Below are 17,028 nucleotides of genomic sequence, written 5' to 3'. Positions count from 1 at the left end.
TGACCTAGGATATAGGATACACAGAGGGCGATTTGTTTGACTATAAATCATAGAAGGGATCAAAAAACGCATATTTTAAATAAGACTCTAAAGTAATATTAATTATTTTTATTCATGATTTTTATTGTATGTTTCAGTATGGTTTTCTGTCAAATTTCCATCTTTAGTATGGAATTTAGATTTGTCTAGTTCTTCTTTGACATCAGTCTCTTCAAAATTCTGTTTTTCTTTATCTTGAGCTTTATTACAACTAAGTGGTTGCATTGTTACTGGCCTGGATTCTTCATTTTTAAGAGCTTGTGTTACATCTGAATTATTATTAATTTTCTTTCTAGGTTCCGAATTATTTGAGCAACAATTATCTGGACATAAAGCGTCACAGCATCCTGGAAAAATTTAAATATATACTGTGATTTAAATAAAAAAATACATACCTTCAAGGCAATGAAGAAAACAAGCATACAGTGACAGTTCACAAAGTCCGTCACAACAATTATCACAGTCACAACAGTCACAGCAGCAGTCACAATCCCCGCAATCACAATCAGCCATTTTTTTGTTTAATCTTTAAAATCTAACATAAAATAAATGAATAAAACTTTCAATATTGTGAGAAAAAAAATCGCTACCTACTGAAATTATTGAAATGGCGAAATATTTCTAATTTTAAAGTGGGAGTCAGAGTTTGTTGCCAAATTGTGTTAAAAATAAGATAATAAATTATAATTCGATGTTCCAACTGTCTTGCAAAATGGATAAAATTTAAATTATTTTGTAAATAGCGTATCTATTGATTAACGAGTGATTGAGCTATGTTTATATTTAGGTGTATAGTGGGTGTATAGTAAATTTGGAATTTGTCATAATCTAATTTGGCAACTATGTAATGTTTAATCTGTGGTTTAATAAAAATGAAAGTCGACACCAAAGTCGACACCTATGGTCGACACAGTGAATTTTAAACTTCTATAAATAAATATGTATGTCTAAGACGGTTTTACCTAAGGGTTTTACAGAGATCAGTTCTCCATCTCCGGTACCAAAGTCTCCGAATTTTGACACTAAACAAAAATGAGACGAAAATGTCGCAGAGATGTATTGAATTTGTCGCAGTTTTCTCGTAAAACATGAATATTTTTGTCTTGTCGTTATTTTGTATGATTGGTGTGGATACCGCGGCATAAGATAATAAATTGTACGCATCTTTCGATAGAATCTCAGAAAAATAAGTAAACTTAGAGAAGTTAGTAGTATTGTTTGATGATTTGCATAGTATAGTGGAGTGCCCAGAGACTTTTACCTCAGAATTCAATTACTGTCAATGTATTAATGTGAAACCTTCTGCATTGTGTTTTACAGATAAAATACTAAAATGTTTACCCATTTTTTTCGTTGCTTTTAATTTTTTATTTTAGTAATTTTAGTAAATTCTTAATTATTTCCTTCTTAATATTTTGATTTTTTTAATTCTTTTTCTAAGTAAATTTATTGAAATAAATAAATCTAATGCATAAGCTATACCTATTCTGCTTATATTCTGATCATTGAAATTTTGATTGAAATCGAATTATACAGGGTGGCGCGTCATATACGACGCGGTTTTTGCAAAGAGAACAAAGGTTTGTATTGAAGTGAAATTTTCTGAGCTTATGTAAGTCAATTTAAAGTATTTTCTAAAATTATGTCGAGTTCTACAGGGTGTCCCTAAAAAAAGTTACACATCAAAGTTGTTTTTTGTAATAGAACACCCTATGTATTAAATTATTTTTGGATTCTAGTGCAAAATAAAGGTTTGTTTCATTAGAAATGTATATGACTAAAATGTATAGTTTTTGAAATATATTAACCGGCACGAAAAATGGGCACCTTAAAACTTTGATGTATTTTAAAGGTGAATATATTTTATTTTAATGGGCCGATTTTGATGATTTTTTAAGCAGTGTGTTGCCAAATTATTTGACTTCTTAGTATCTTTTTCTAAATTAAAAATGAAACTCCCCATCTGTTAATTATACGAGGGAAAACAAAATGTTGATATTTTTGATAAAAGTTTGAAACACCCTCTGAAATATGTTAAAACAGCAAGAAATTTAAAAATTATTTTATCATCTAGATACATTCTTTCTCGATGCTTTGTTTTTTGGTTCATCTCATTAGCTTTATTTTTGTTGGAAATATTCGGTTTTAAAGAAGGCACTAACATTTTTCCTAATTTTTACATTAAGACCATGCCTTTGCTTTTGAGCCAAAACAACACATCTAGTAAGTTCTGGTTCCGAAGCAGGCCTTCTTCACATAATATTTGCTTCATTTAATCTTCTTCTTGTAGTCCGTTAGTTAATATGTTGAAAAGCTGGCAAACGGCGGTTTCTTAGTGATAAACTTACAATAAGTCGATCGTCTCAATTTGAAGTTCTCATACGAAGGTTCCTGGACGTCTATATTGACGTGGTCATAATTCAAAGACCATTTAATATACTCTATAGTATTAAGGTATTTTTGGAACCAGAATTTTATAGCAAATTCACTAAACTCGAATAAATAAATGATATATATTTGACTCACCCTGTATATCTATAAAAATATTTTTGAAATGTGAACTACCATTAAACATATATTTTGTAAAAGGTTTGGAGTGAAAATCTCAAATAGGAATCCTGATACAGAGCTTTTCCGGAAAACAGAGCCATCTTGTATGTATGCATTTGTATATGGGGCATTCCATGGGAATGGGACAATTAGGTTAACTGGACTGTAATACAAAAATAATATTGAAATCCTAACTATCTGGTATAGTTTAGAACAAATAATAGGAAGTTTTATTTGGGACCACATTTGTTAAAACGAAAAGAAAAGATATTACCCATTTTTTTACCCATGCGTTTGTTTATTCCGGTACTTTTATGTTTTTCTTGTTTTATTTCGGGATTTTCGTAACAACATAAAGACAGACAAATTTTTAAAGATCCACTTCCACTATCTATGCTCAGTTTTAAATGGAAATCATCAGTAAGTTCACGTTTTTTAAACAAATGGTATTTTCACCTGGCCAGGCAGACAAATTGGTCAAAAAAATCTCCTTAGGAGTGTTGCTTCCTACAACAGTAACCATGTTTAAAATTTATTTATTTACTTATAGCTAGTACTAAATTGTTTTCTTCCGTTTTAGACTAAATTCAGTGTGTGTTAAAGTTATTAATTGTACTTCCTTAATTGTTAGTTTGTAGTTTTACTTGTTTAATAATACTTATGATCATAAAGTAAAATTTTATCACTAAAATCTTAGAAAACATTTTTTTTTGTTTATTTTTATTTAAATTTGTGCAGAAACCCAACTTCCTGGATTTAGAAACAGGGAGGGGGCAAAAGTAAGCATACCTTTTGGTGATGATGGTCGTTATTTATTATTAACAAAACTTTTTGCGCGGTTTTTACTTTGGTTGAAATTTTTTTTTTAAATTTGTGTAGAGACCCCAATTGTACGTCGGCGATTTTAATTTTTATATTTTTTTGAAGCCAGTGGTATCGGCATTTAAAAAATAAATTACTCAAAGTTTATATATTTTTTTTCTTGACATCTTGGCCCAGGCTAACTGTGGGCTTAAAGCACTCCACTATAGGGTTAATGAAAAAATACTCCATCATTATGATAATATATAGGCTTTATTAATAAATTTTATTCAAAAAAGTCGATTTTACGATGATATAGATACATATGATTACACACTTACAATATAATTTTATTATTAAAAACGTAATACCGACAAGAAAAAAAAGGGAAAAATATAAGTAATATAGTAATGTCATCTAAAATAGGTATAAGTATATGTATCTTAAACCTATAAGACATAATGCAAAACTTAACAATAAATTAACATTATACAATAAAGAAAAGTATATGTATATGAATACTCTGAAAAAATAAATTATCTAAATAAACACACTTTACGATTACGATTTGGTATCTTATTCAAAAATATTCATATTCAGCGTGTAAATAATATATTTTTATTTCATAATTCTACAGAACGCTTTTTAATCTTTGAAAATTCGTCATTATTTCGAAATAAAGATATACACCCTGAATACAAAAATACTATATTCTACATAATATAATATATTTCTTCTTTTAAAAATAAGTCTTATTAAACGTAGTCTCAAAAATGTATGATGCTTTTATATTTATCTAAGAAGTATTAAACCTAATGTAATGAAAAAAGCAACCGAAAAATTATGGTGTGTATACAGGGTGGCGCTCCTCATTCGCCTCGGTTGATTATACGAAAACGGAAAGATGTAGAAACAAATTTTTTTATGAGTATATGTAGAGAGTATTTTAATTTTTTTTTAAATTATTTTCAAATGTACAGGGTGTGTCAGAACTAAGATACATACCAAAGTTATATTTTTTCTTATGGAACACCCGGTATTTTATTTCATTTTTGGATTCTAGAGCATAAAATAAGGCATTTATTATAAGGGTTTAATACGTTTAAATGCTTTGGTTTTTGAGATATTTAATGATATTCAAATATGCATGTTATAATAAAAAAGTTTGTCAACAGCCTATACATTTTTTCAGAGTTAATTTTTGTGCTGACTTTGAAGCCAGAGAAATAAACTTTACCAAAAAAAATGGTTTTAGACATATTAAACCTTTATAATAAATGCCTTATTTCGTGTCCAAGAATCCAAAAATAAAATAAAATACCGGGTGTTAGAAAAAATATAACTTAGGTATGGATCTTAGTTCTGACACACCCTGTACGTTTCAAAATAATTTTAAATTATGCACATTGCCTTCCTACATGTACCCATAAAATATTTTGTTTCTACATCTTTTCGTTTTCGTACAATCCACCGAGGCGAATGAGGTGCGTCACCCTGTATATTTATATGTCAATAGAAAACTGCTATGACATAAATAAACATTTTCTGGCTTATTATGCTACAGCTATTTACAAGAAATTTGCTAAAAAACTTGGATTATTACAATTACACATTATTTTGAACAAGATGAGGTAGAGAAATTTTTCAAAAGATAAACTCACTCGATTCTTTCAAGCAAGTTTATCTCTCATATTCTTTGGATAATTTATACATATATGTTAATATGTATTTTGTTTACTGATATCATGCAGTTTTGCTAGTTTGTTTTGATAATGTAACTGAAAGACGGGGTAATGACGATACCATGTAATATATGTACACAAAATTAACAAAATTAAACATTCAGCGTAATTACTATGATCAATAATATTCCGATATGGCTATACAAGATTTTTTTACAGATATTACAATATGAAACAGAGGTGGTATTCTTAAAGATTATTAGGCATATTATATAGGATTATTGGCAGGTATAGTCTGCATAGTATGCCAAAAATACAGAAAAATATCTCATTTTTCGTTATTTTGTTCCATGAATGAAGAAACCTTGTAAAATATGACAGATCATGATCTATAACTTAACACAATATGTAGAATTCTAGAAAAAGAGTAAAACATCTGTTTTTAATTGCAAATTAATGTAACACATGCAAATTTTCAACTAAATATTTGAGGCGTCAAGTTATAAAACCAACTTTATCCTTTAAAAAAATGGTTTAATGCAAAAGTCGCCTATTCCTATATAAAATTCATACATCCAACGTATATCCACTTATATATTTGCTTTTTATTATAAGTATTGTGGCAATTCCCGCATTTTTTCATAGGCTATTTATACAAGTATAAAATTACTACTGAGGTCTTATCGATTTCCAAAAAAAAATCATGTTAACATGAAAATATCTTCAAAAACTGCAATATGAATAATACCGCAACAAAACCCGCCTTATCCAAATTATTTTTGTGTTTTTTCACTCTAAAAATCAAATATTAATTTTTATTTTTAGATAAAGGAGCTACAAAACAATAATTCCACTCAATGGGCACGTTTTTTTTTGTAAAATCTTTGCATATTATCTTGAAACAACGTTTTTCGGATAAGATGGGTTTTGCAACTTGAAGCCTCATTTTTTTAGAGTATAAAATGAGATATGTTTTATATTTATTGATATACTGATACAGAAAAATAAAGTTCTTGAATCTGGAAGCTACTTTAAATTTTGATGAGTTAAATGATTGTTCGATGATTTTAATATCTAATGATCAAAAAATAGAATTTATTGCTTATATTTTTTTCTAAACTTTCGAAAAAGTTTGATTGATAACATTTATTAATTTTTTAAAAGCATTGGTGCATCATATACAACAAAATTATGACAACCTGTATAAATAAAAAGTTGAACTAGATCTTATAATTGTTGAATGAAGAGTTTATAATTTAAATCAATGTACTTTTATGTCAAATTAAAATACTAAATATCTTAAAACCAATAATTGTTAACTGGCAAAAGAATCTACACATTATTTTAAACAACAAAAATTAATTATTGTGAACGACAAGAGAAAAAAATACATAGGGATTAGCATTATTTGTAAATTTTAGTTTACTATTTTGTTATTTTAGCTAAAAATGGATGGACTTAACTGACCAGAATAAAAATTAATCTGTGGTAAACTGTGTCATGAGGTAAAACTTAACATACTTAAAACATAAATTATCAACAAAAATATACATAAATATTCTAATAATTATACAACAAATATACTCTCTATGAACATATACACACGATTAGTCTCTTACACATTATATCGATTGCTGTCAACCACGTGATACCACAACACTAAAAAAGTGCACTCATAATAGTGGCAAAATATCAAGAAAAAATCCATACTGATAAAAAATTAAACTAAATTTAAAAGATACGTTTCACTCTCTCGCTCACTGTTATATCCTAATTTTAATTAATACATCATACATGCCACGATAGATTTAAAAATAAGGTTATTAAAACTACACATAAGTTAGAAGAGATTATCAAGTTACTGGAATTTTATTTATATAAACACCGAAAGCACATAGTTATTGTTACTATTAAAAATGGCAGTTAACTCTATACATGTCTCTTATAATTATTCCAAAATTATGAATTGATTCGTATTGAAATCAAAAACTTAACCAGCAAAGTTTCTATCTTGTTCCGGTGGCACTAAAATGTTTATTATGAGTCTCAAAGTGTAAAGTACTCAGTGCTTTGAATAAAAACATTAAGAAAGGACTATAACGCTATCCATTCAGATTGTATAATATTCATTAATTATAAAAAAAGTATTACAATGTTAACAAAAGGTACAAAACTAGTATCGACGTATAGCACATATTATATACAGATTATACACTTTGTTTTTTCTTTATTGTTTTTCGTGGTTCCAATTTTCGGAATCGGGCACTAGTCAGGTTACTAGTTTGCGCACATAGCACGCCCCATGGCCTCTAAAATTGTGCACACACTTTAGTTTTATTAGATAAGTTGATATTTAAGTAGCTTAATTAAATAAGTATGGCCCAAAATATGGATTCCACCTCTTCCAATATTAAAGAACCTATAAAGAGGCTTAGGTTTACAGCAGATGACGACTTAGCCCTTCTAAGAGAATTTGTTGCCCTAAACCCACTGGCAGACGTTGAACAATAAAGCACTGGAAATAAGCACTTTAGCCCTTTAGTTTTAAAATATCTAATAAACAAAACACTTTAAAAAGTTTTGAATTCAAAGTTAGGTTAAGTTTAAATAGCGGATGCGACGCGAACAGAATTCTTTTCGACCCGATAACTATAAATGAAGAGAGTTAATACCACCTCATGTAAAGGAAATAACACCTGGCCTTATTAACGTCCATGCACGTTATTCGGTTTACCCGATATCTCTCTATTACGCTGTTTATTGTTATTTTACGCGAGTTTATTTTTGCGCACAGGAAATTTTTCTCGTTTGCACATCGTCATAAAAAACAATTTTCGTACCACGAATTAAGGGATAAGATTTTTATCTGCATACATATAGGATACTTAATCTGTGACATTATCAAGTACATATTAGGGTTGGCATTTCAGGTCTTGGGTGCCGATTTTCGTGTGTACGAAGAGTACGGTCAACACGCTTAGCAAAATAAGATGTACTGAATAAAGACACAAGGCAAGTATTTTCCCAAGCGCATTGAATCTAGCGTCAGATTAAGTAGTACATTCTTTAATATTATTAACTATTATTATTAACTAGTACTCCGAATTTTTGCTCTCTCCGACTTACTAGATTCCCATAGCGATTCACTCCCAAACCGACCCAAGGTTTCGCTTGCCAGCGGGGTATAATTATCAACCTAAGTTTTTTTCATATGTTCCTTCCATAATATTTTTATTCAAAGGGTCAAAGAGCATAAAAAAAACGTGACTGATTTGATCAGTGGTTCTAAAAATGTTATTTTTTTCGATAAATTTAGAAACTTTATAAAATTTAACCTTAAAACACAAACAGATATGATAAAATCAACTGATAATCTTAAAATTTACTGAGACAAGTACAACCTACATAAAAAACAAAATTTTCTCGATAATATGGCTTATAAAACACTACAAACTGGACGTGTCCAGTTTGATTTTAAGGTAAGGTAGCGCGATGTTGACAATATATAATTATTTGAGATCGTCTCATACACATATCTTTGATTTCACAGTAAGAAACTACCAAGATTGTGACTCCTAAACGGAGATCATTTTTTTTATTTATATTCTTTGAATTTACTGGAAATTTTAACGTAAAATAGATAACTCTGAAATTTTTATAAACTCTCTTTTTTTTTCGTAGATATATATTTATAATCTCGACTAATTTTAGGCAACAATAACTACAAAGGATACTTTTTTGTAAATAATAATAATATATATTTTATGATTGCCCGATTAATATTTTTTTATAATTAATATTTATTCCCCAGTCATTTTTGTATATTTGTTTATATTTATATTATTAACAGCTCAGGAAGAATTTTACTTTATGTAAACGATATGATTCATTCTTTATTTTGGTTCAGTACATTTTTTACGTATTTTCTCCTCATTTAATCATTATAAGTATATTTTATAAAAAGAACCGTGATATTGGTGGTGCTGAATCATATCTGGATTTACAGTGTTTTCGTTAGTATTTTTTTGGCAGTGTTGGAGCAATAAGTACTGAGCGAGAGTACTTGTTTTTTGAAATGAGATCATTCAGGCAGTTTTGGTTACAAGAGCAATATATGGCATATAAATTGAAACTGAGTTTTTCAAAGATAATTCAATGTAGGTTTTGATGTTCTGATTCAAACACTGTAGAATTAAAAATTTGTCTTCTGCGCTGTTATTTTGACTACTGAAAGGTCTATTCTCTGAGATTATTAGACAATTAATTGTATAGTAATTACATAGTTACATTTCGGGGACACTACGTGTAGGTAGTATAACGTACTAGTGTAGACAGCATAACTACAAAACACCCCCCTTAGAGCATTATCTGTAATGGCAATGACTGGAAGTAAAAGCTATACTGTGCGAATAAACACTAGAGGCGCTGCTAGTCATTAATTGCTTTTAAATATGTCAATATTTTTATTTCGTAGTGTTTTGTGAATATTCTGTGTGTGGTTTGGCAAATTCCTCATTCATTACTTGTGTATTTGTACTTATTTTATAGTCTGTGAAATGAATAACTTTGAATTTGACAGTTCCCGCGGGCTTTTTTAGTGTTTATTTTATTAGGTTAGCAACTTGCGGCCATGCTGACGCAATGTCGTCTCTAATAGAACATCGACTGAGCAAGATTTATGACGTCACACTAGTTAGATACTACGGATTAATAAATATGTTGTAGAATACATGGAAAACATAATTATTCCTCGTATTTTTGGTTTGTATTTGAAAAACAAACTTAGATTTTAAAATACAAACCAAAAATACGAGGAATAGTTATGTTTTCCATGTATTCTACAACATATTTATTAATCCGTAGTATCTAACTAGCGTGACGTCATAAATCTCGCTCGGAGGCTGTTCTATTAGAGACGGCAGTGGTCTGATATTTAGAAATGTCAAAAGCTGATGACATTTTACTTTTGACAATTATGACATTTCGTGTTGATTTTTGGAAGAAGAGGAAGAACTGTCACTTGTTTTATTATTTTCCTTTTCTATTTCACGAAATTAAAAAGAGTTACCTATCTGATTCGTTCAGGCACTCAATTTAAAGAATATCAGTAATTTTTTTGACAGAGGGATTTTATATTTGTCGTGTTGGTAAGAAATAACGGTCAAAACTCAAAGTTATTCATTTTATATCATTTACCAAGTACATTTTATTTTAATTATTCATATTTAATTGCAGTGGCTTTTTTCGACCGAGAACCCAAACCTGCAAAAAAGAACTGTAGCGTTCCTAATTACGACAACAAAAATGACAGTTTTTTTCGTTTTCCAAATCCCCGGAAAGATTCGAATTGTTTTTTGAGCAAACTCAAGGGGGCGCTTCTTTTACTTTCATTTCATGACATATAGTAGAAATTCTAAAGGGGGATGTTTTGTGAGCATAACAAATTACATTTGACAACGATAAAATCATTGGTTGACAACATCGCTGTAAAACTAACAGGAGAGCCAAAATCTGGACAGTTCGAATTTTGCATGGGATTTCCTATGTTTTCAATGTTGATCCAGTAGTACTACTACTGAAATTAGTCATTCTTCAATTCAAAGTTGTATGCCACGTATTGCTCCCATAACAAAACATTTATTTTGACATTTAACACCTGCAATTCTATTGCTCGACGTGATAAAGTATATTGCGTCATTCACGACCTATTATGTCAAAAGAAAAACATCGTTAAACGTCATCAAGACCATCAGTGTAAGAGTGCCCGTGACCATCTTATTTTCTAATAACACAAAAATTATCACGATTTTATACTCCTACACCAACTTCCTCGTTTAAGGATGTTCAACAATGATCTGATTTCACTTGGTGCACTCAAAACTCCTCCTGGCATTGACAGAGACACAGTTCTGTGTCAAAAAGTGTCTTCTTTTATCGTTTGTACTTTGATTTGTGATTTGAGATCCAGAGCATTTTTATTCTGAAACGCTCTTTCTACATTCCTTTAGTTTGAGAACGAACACATAACATACTCAACGCACTACTACAAAGTCTTATCTTAATCAAAATCTTCTTAAAAACATGCTGGGTGACAATGTTCAATCTCCAAAGCGAGAGCAGGCTTTCTTCCACTTGCACTGGGTGCACCATTGTTCTCTGTGCTCCATACCGTACACTTTTCGGCATTTTTTGTTCTCGCCACGTACTCTACGCGGTGAGGTGGGTAGTTTGGGGCTGTGTGGCCTGGGGGACAGCTTGAGGAGCTTGTGGGGGCTCTGGGGGATGGTAGCGGGGTTGGAGAAGAGAGTCTGCCTCATGGTTCCGACGAGTTGGCGTTGGTAGTCTGGGTCTTCGTATGGTGGACGAGCCATGTCACGGTGGGATAAAGTTGGGGGTGAACTGGTCAATCCCATTTCGAATTCGGTATAGTAGAACTCTTCTTCTTTCTCTGATACACTAAAATAGTAAAAAAAAAGACATTATTAGTATGATTACATGTTGCTAAATGCTAAATTTGTAAATGTTTTAAAGAATATACAAGGAAAATCATTTTCCCAGTCAATTCAACACATTGATGATGTTACCAGTATTTCTCATCAAACAATAATACTGTTATATTAATCAATTAAGGCCGCTTTAATATTAAAGCAACCTTAAACAACTTATTTTTAAATTTTCTAAATTTTATTTAAAAATAGACTGTCCTTGTAAAAAAAAACAGAAAATATAATAACTGCTGTTGTAATATAAGAGACGTTCTAGAGCAAGTATCTCGTGAGCATATTGTGAAGCATGAGTAGAATAAAAAACTATGATTAAGGCCTAGCCAGGCTATCTCAAACCCTTCATTAATATGGCATCTACAGGAAATATAATGAGCTGAAATGAGAGGTTGCATCTTGAATAAGTATTTTCTTCTTTCACTGAACCTTTAACATACAAGAAAAAATATTTTAAACCCAGAACTTTAGAAAAAATGAATAATTTTATAAGAAAAACGTCTGTTTTTTCTAATAGCGAATAATAATAAACAAATTTTGTACTTTTAACATCAAAAATATTGAGGAATTTAGCTGCGAAAAGTTTAGATTACATACGAGATATAGATAAACAAATATCAAGGTCGAGAATGAATAGGTAGCTCGTCCCAGAGCATTACGTAATGTATTTTAATAACAAACAGATTGTTTTATAACATAAACAATGGATAATGGTGCCAGTAAAATGTGGGTTAGACTGCATGGCGTACGAAAACTTAGAACACTCGTAATTTTAGATGTGAATACACATATTATTATGTATTTCTATTTTGATTTTACTTTACACAATTGTAGAATTTAATACTAGTAACTATAGTAAAATTAAATTCATGTTTATTAGTAGGTATCTATGGAGCGAACAACAATGACTGAATACTGTGCTAGAGGATTTTAAGATTAATGATTGGTACTGATGCTAAAAGAAAGTATCAGTACAGACCTATTGTGTACCCCTTTCTTAAGTTATAACAACTCTTCATACAGTCTCAGGGCTTTGATAAAAGCCAGTATCTGAGACGGCTTCACAGAGGCTAGTTCTCTATCTCCGATAACAGTCGTACCAAAGTTTATGGCACGAATGGTTGTCGTCTCGGCGCACTCAGTGATGAGGTGTTTAGGTGTTTCCCCATTTTCCCCATAGAATCTGCATTTGCCGCGTGGTTTCCCACCAAGCAAAAAACCTCACATTACATTTGCAACATTGCAGTCAATCCCCAAACAGTTTGCTTTGTAATGTTAATTTCTAAACGTTGTGTCGTGATTGATGAACCTTGCTACAAAAACATTGTTTTTGAATGGTAATTAAAACGTTTTTTCTGCAACATTGCAACAAAGATTCAAATGAAAGATCCGCGCAAGTTAATATTAATTAATAACATAACAAATATATCATAGAATCGAAAAAAACGGCGTCGAGTTGGCTTGGAAATGAATATCGATGACATTCCCCATATAAAATGACAGCGATTTTCTTTTCATAGCCATCGCTGGGGTCTTTTTTTTTCGATCATACGGTATAAGAAGTTAGGTTAGGTTAACGTACTTGTTTTTTTGCGTTTTATCTCTTCGTGTTTTAATAATACTTTATGATTAAGTATAACAAATTTTGTTTAGTTTAGTTTGTCTTTAAGCTAAATTTTATGTATTAGGTTAGCTTTTAGCCAACTGAAAATTGAAGTAGATAAAATCAGGATACAAGTATATCAATCTAATGATAAAATCACAAATAATATTCAGTATTAATTATTCTCAATAATATTTTATTAATGATGTTATACTCATTTGAAATTTTTAAAATAAGGACATAAAGGGGCCTCAAAGATTACTGTCACTAGAGGTAAGTTTCTCATTGCTTTATATTTATTACAACTGATTGTTTTTATTTTTACTACTTTAGAAATCATTGGATATAGATTTCAAAACTTTGCCGAACAGGAATTTGAAACCATGAATAAAACAATTCAACATGCGAAGACAAAATATGAAAGATCCAAAAAATCAATTAAAATATAAGTTTTTCTACATACATTTAATGTTAAACTTTCCTTTTGTATTTTTGAATAAGAAATATTATGTTTATACTGTACCTATATATTTTGTATTATTTCAGACAACTTTAAGATTTTTTTAGAAATTCGACTCGGAGCTCAGAGTTGATTCCTTATTTAATGAACAGCCGAAAAGATCAGTAAGTTCTCAGTACTTGACAGTATTTTTGATATTTTTGAAACAAGTAAGTGATCAATTTCTAATTTTTATTTGTTATTTTTCAATTTGTTTGACAAATTCGACTTTCTTGGTAGGGATATATTTACCGAGCATTTTTAATTTTTCTAAGTCAATGGATATAGAGATATACCTACATATTTTTATCAATATTGTTTATGTTTTTCGTCAATACAATATTAGTAAAAGTATATTATACCTATCTGAAAGTCTACAATTTAATATCCATTAATGTTTCTGTTGATTATAACCTATTACTGATGTATTATTGTTAACATAAAATTGCATAAAATTGCTAATGTTCGCAAGAAAAAACTGTTTCATTAATTGATAAGTAAATATTAAAAAATAATTTTTATATTTTCCCTCTGATGAATGAAATGGTTTTTTAATGCAAACATTATCTATTTTTTGCTATATTATTTTAGCAATAAGTCAGTTAATTATAATTAATAATATAATTTTACCAATATTGTATTGACGTAAAATTAACAATATTGCTAATACATCCCAAATTAGTACTTTCTTGAACGTTACATTAGCAACGTTTCAATAATATTGTGAAATGCAATCTTGCACTGCAATGTTATTTGGCGGAAGATTAAGCTACCCTGAAACCTGGCATAAACCTCCCTACAATGGAAACAGCAATGATTACACCTTGCTTTGCGAAGTTTTGGCAATGTTCCAGCAATAAATTTTGCTTGTTGAGAATACTTACTTATATAAATTCCAAGTAAATAAAAACTAGAAAATATTTGACAAACAATTTAACAAATATCTTGTACGCAATTCGCATAAATTTGTCTATCAAGGTAAAATTGATAATAATAAAAATAATAATGACGTCTCCAAAATGTATATTCAATTAAGCCTGGCTTCGTACCAATTACGTAACTATTTTAAAATGCGTAGTTTAATCTTTACCCATAAGCTCAGTCGAGGTCTTAAGGTTGTTACACACGTTAAAATTTTCTGGAAGGCAATCCGAACTTGAAATATTTGTCGTACCCGTTATTGCTATCCGTTTAATCTGAATTTTTTGTTGCAATTCTTCTAGTTTTATTTATAATAAAAGCGAAAATTATGAAATAAAGAATGGGACCCAGCAATCCTTCAGGCAGACATCTACGCTTTTAAAGGGAAATTTTCGGGACGCTTTCTATTGGAGATAGACAAAAACTAATATCGGTGTCTGGAACTCAATTTTTATCAAAAACATAATGGTGAATACCGAACAGCGATATCTGTTACCGTTTCGGAGTTACGGGGTGTTTTTCAAAGATGTGCATTTTTAACAAATCGCTGTAACTTTTTTGCTATGGAAAATTTTCTATTTTTATGAAAACATTTCCAAAGCACCTTTTTACGTAGAATTTAATGGTTTAAGTATAATTTTTTTTAAAATTAATAATTTAAGATTTATCAACAGAAAAACTGATTTTTTATTTAGGACACCCTGTATATTTTTAATTAACCGAAAAGAACTTAAAATTACCTGTCCTAAAATATAGCACACTTGATATTTTGTTATAGTCCCCTTCGAAATATAGAATTTTTAAAAATTCGCCATTTTTAACTAGTAGACTATGGACCCCTTATTGATGATATGCCTCTAATGGAACTCGAAAATATATTTTTTCGGCAAGACGAGGCACCACCTCAGTACACTGAAGTTATCAGCAAATTTTTGCAGCCAATTTCAAGAATATTTGAATAGATAACCAAGATCCCAGCCGTTGGCCGTCGAGCCCGCCGGATTTAGTGCCTCTGGATAGTAGTGCCTATGGACACCGTACATAAAACTCTACGTAAAAAGGTGCTTTGGAAATGTTTTCATAAAAATAGAAAATTTTCCATAGCAAAAAAGTTATAGCGATTTGTTAAAAATGCAAATTTTTGAAAAACACCCCATAACTCCGAAACGGTAATAGATATCGATGTGCGATTTTCACCATCATGTTTCTGATAAAAATTGGGTTCCAGACACCGATACTAGTTTTCGTCTATCTCCTATAAAAATAATTAAATTAAAAATGATCAACTCAGTAACCATCAGTTCGAAGTTGGTCAAACAATGCCTAGAGAATCTGAAACATTAGTCAAAGAAAATAAAGTACTCTACTCTGGGTACCAGCCCACCAAGGGATAGAAGACAATAAATAAAATATTTATTAAATATTACCAAAAATATGCAATTTTTTAATTTTGATAATATAATAATAGCTCCCGTATATAGCGTTTAATGCCTTGGGAGTAGCAAGGTACAGCTTGCTATACTAGAGCCGTTCGGTATACAAGGAAGGTAATGTGGCTAGCACTACGCTTCAACCGCCTATTATTACCTCAGGATTGTGAATCCCAAGTACTCATTTAAGGCTGAGTCGACCTAGGTACCCAAACTTATTTTTAGTTTAACAAAAATAGTCGGCTGATGAAATGCCGGGTAGCATATTCGGAATTCGCCGACACATTAGCCGCTCGGGATAGTTCGGGTGCTGCGTAAAGTACCGATGTATTAGACTAATACGTCGGCGATTTACGATGCGCTCAAAATATTGTTTCTTTCTTCGCAAGTTTGTAAATCGGATTAATTTGATCTGCGTCTGTAATGGGTACTCGTAATTTTTTATGATCAATCAGTGATCGTATGTATTGGTTTTCATTGTTTTCCAGTGATTAGCACATATCAAGCAGATTGCTAATTCAAAGACATTGATTTTAAGACATTACCAACTGTACCTGATAAATAATCTCTGATAAAAAGATTACTGATAAAAACAGATTTTAGATATGTTGCTTTTTGCAGAGAAATTAAATAACAAGAGTAATGTTATTAATGTATCATTGATGCAAAATAAATAGTAATAGCGCAGATAACATGCTTTTGTTTATACTGCGCAAAAGAATTATGCGCTTTCATATTCATAGATATACCATACGATCGAAAAAAATGGCGTCTGAGTTGGCTTGGAAATAAAGATAGCTGTCATTTTGTATGTAAAATTATATAAGGAATGTCAATGATCGTCATTTCCAAACCAACTAGACGCTGTTTTTTTTTTCGATCATACGGTATTTGCGATAAGTCTTAAAACTTAACTTACCCTTTATTAAGGCTCCAATCACTCTATTATTGGCATGGAAGCTTAAAACTGGTTAGCGAGTAAATTTTAGTTTATTATTATTTT

General features: G+C 30.3%; 2 protein-coding genes across 2 annotated transcripts in view; both read right to left on the bottom strand.

Annotated features, from left to right (window-relative positions):
- Positions 1-93: 93 nt before the first annotated feature.
- LOC115890708 lies at positions 94-936 on the bottom strand. Its single transcript, XM_030911011.1, has 2 exons — positions 435-936; positions 94-386 (listed from the first exon to the last, which is right to left on the bottom strand). Exons 1-2 carry the CDS (start codon positions 550-552, stop codon positions 109-111), a joined length of 396 nt encoding a protein of 131 aa, XP_030766871.1. The 5' UTR covers positions 553-936; the 3' UTR covers positions 94-108.
- A 9,174-nt stretch (positions 937-10,110) lies between these two features.
- The window catches only part of LOC115890716 (zinc finger protein 395-like), a 220,376-nt gene continuing 213,458 nt past the window's right edge, over positions 10,111-17,028 (bottom strand). The window contains exon 6 of the mRNA XM_030911020.1: positions 10,111-11,528. Coding sequence (XP_030766880.1) covers positions 11,171-11,528 — 358 coding nt within the window. The 3' untranslated portion in view covers positions 10,111-11,170. The remainder of the gene's footprint in view (positions 11,529-17,028) is intronic.

This window comes from Sitophilus oryzae, unplaced genomic scaffold (genome assembly GCF_002938485.1).
Source record: "Sitophilus oryzae breed Bouriz unplaced genomic scaffold, Soryzae_2.0 scaffold_908_pilon_pilon, whole genome shotgun sequence".
NCBI classification, from domain to species: domain Eukaryota; kingdom Metazoa; phylum Arthropoda; class Insecta; order Coleoptera; family Curculionidae; genus Sitophilus; species Sitophilus oryzae.
This window is presented reverse-complemented; position numbering and strand designations above follow the sequence as displayed.

Coding starts and splice junctions, on each gene's coding strand:
- LOC115890708 (XM_030911011.1), bottom strand. CDS start 552: ATGGCTGATTGTGATTGCGGGGATTGTGACTGCTGCTGTGACTGTTGT. Junction 387..434: donor TTTTCTTCATTGCCTTGAAG/GTATGTATTTTT, acceptor AAATTTTTCCAG/GATGCTGTGACGCTTTATGT.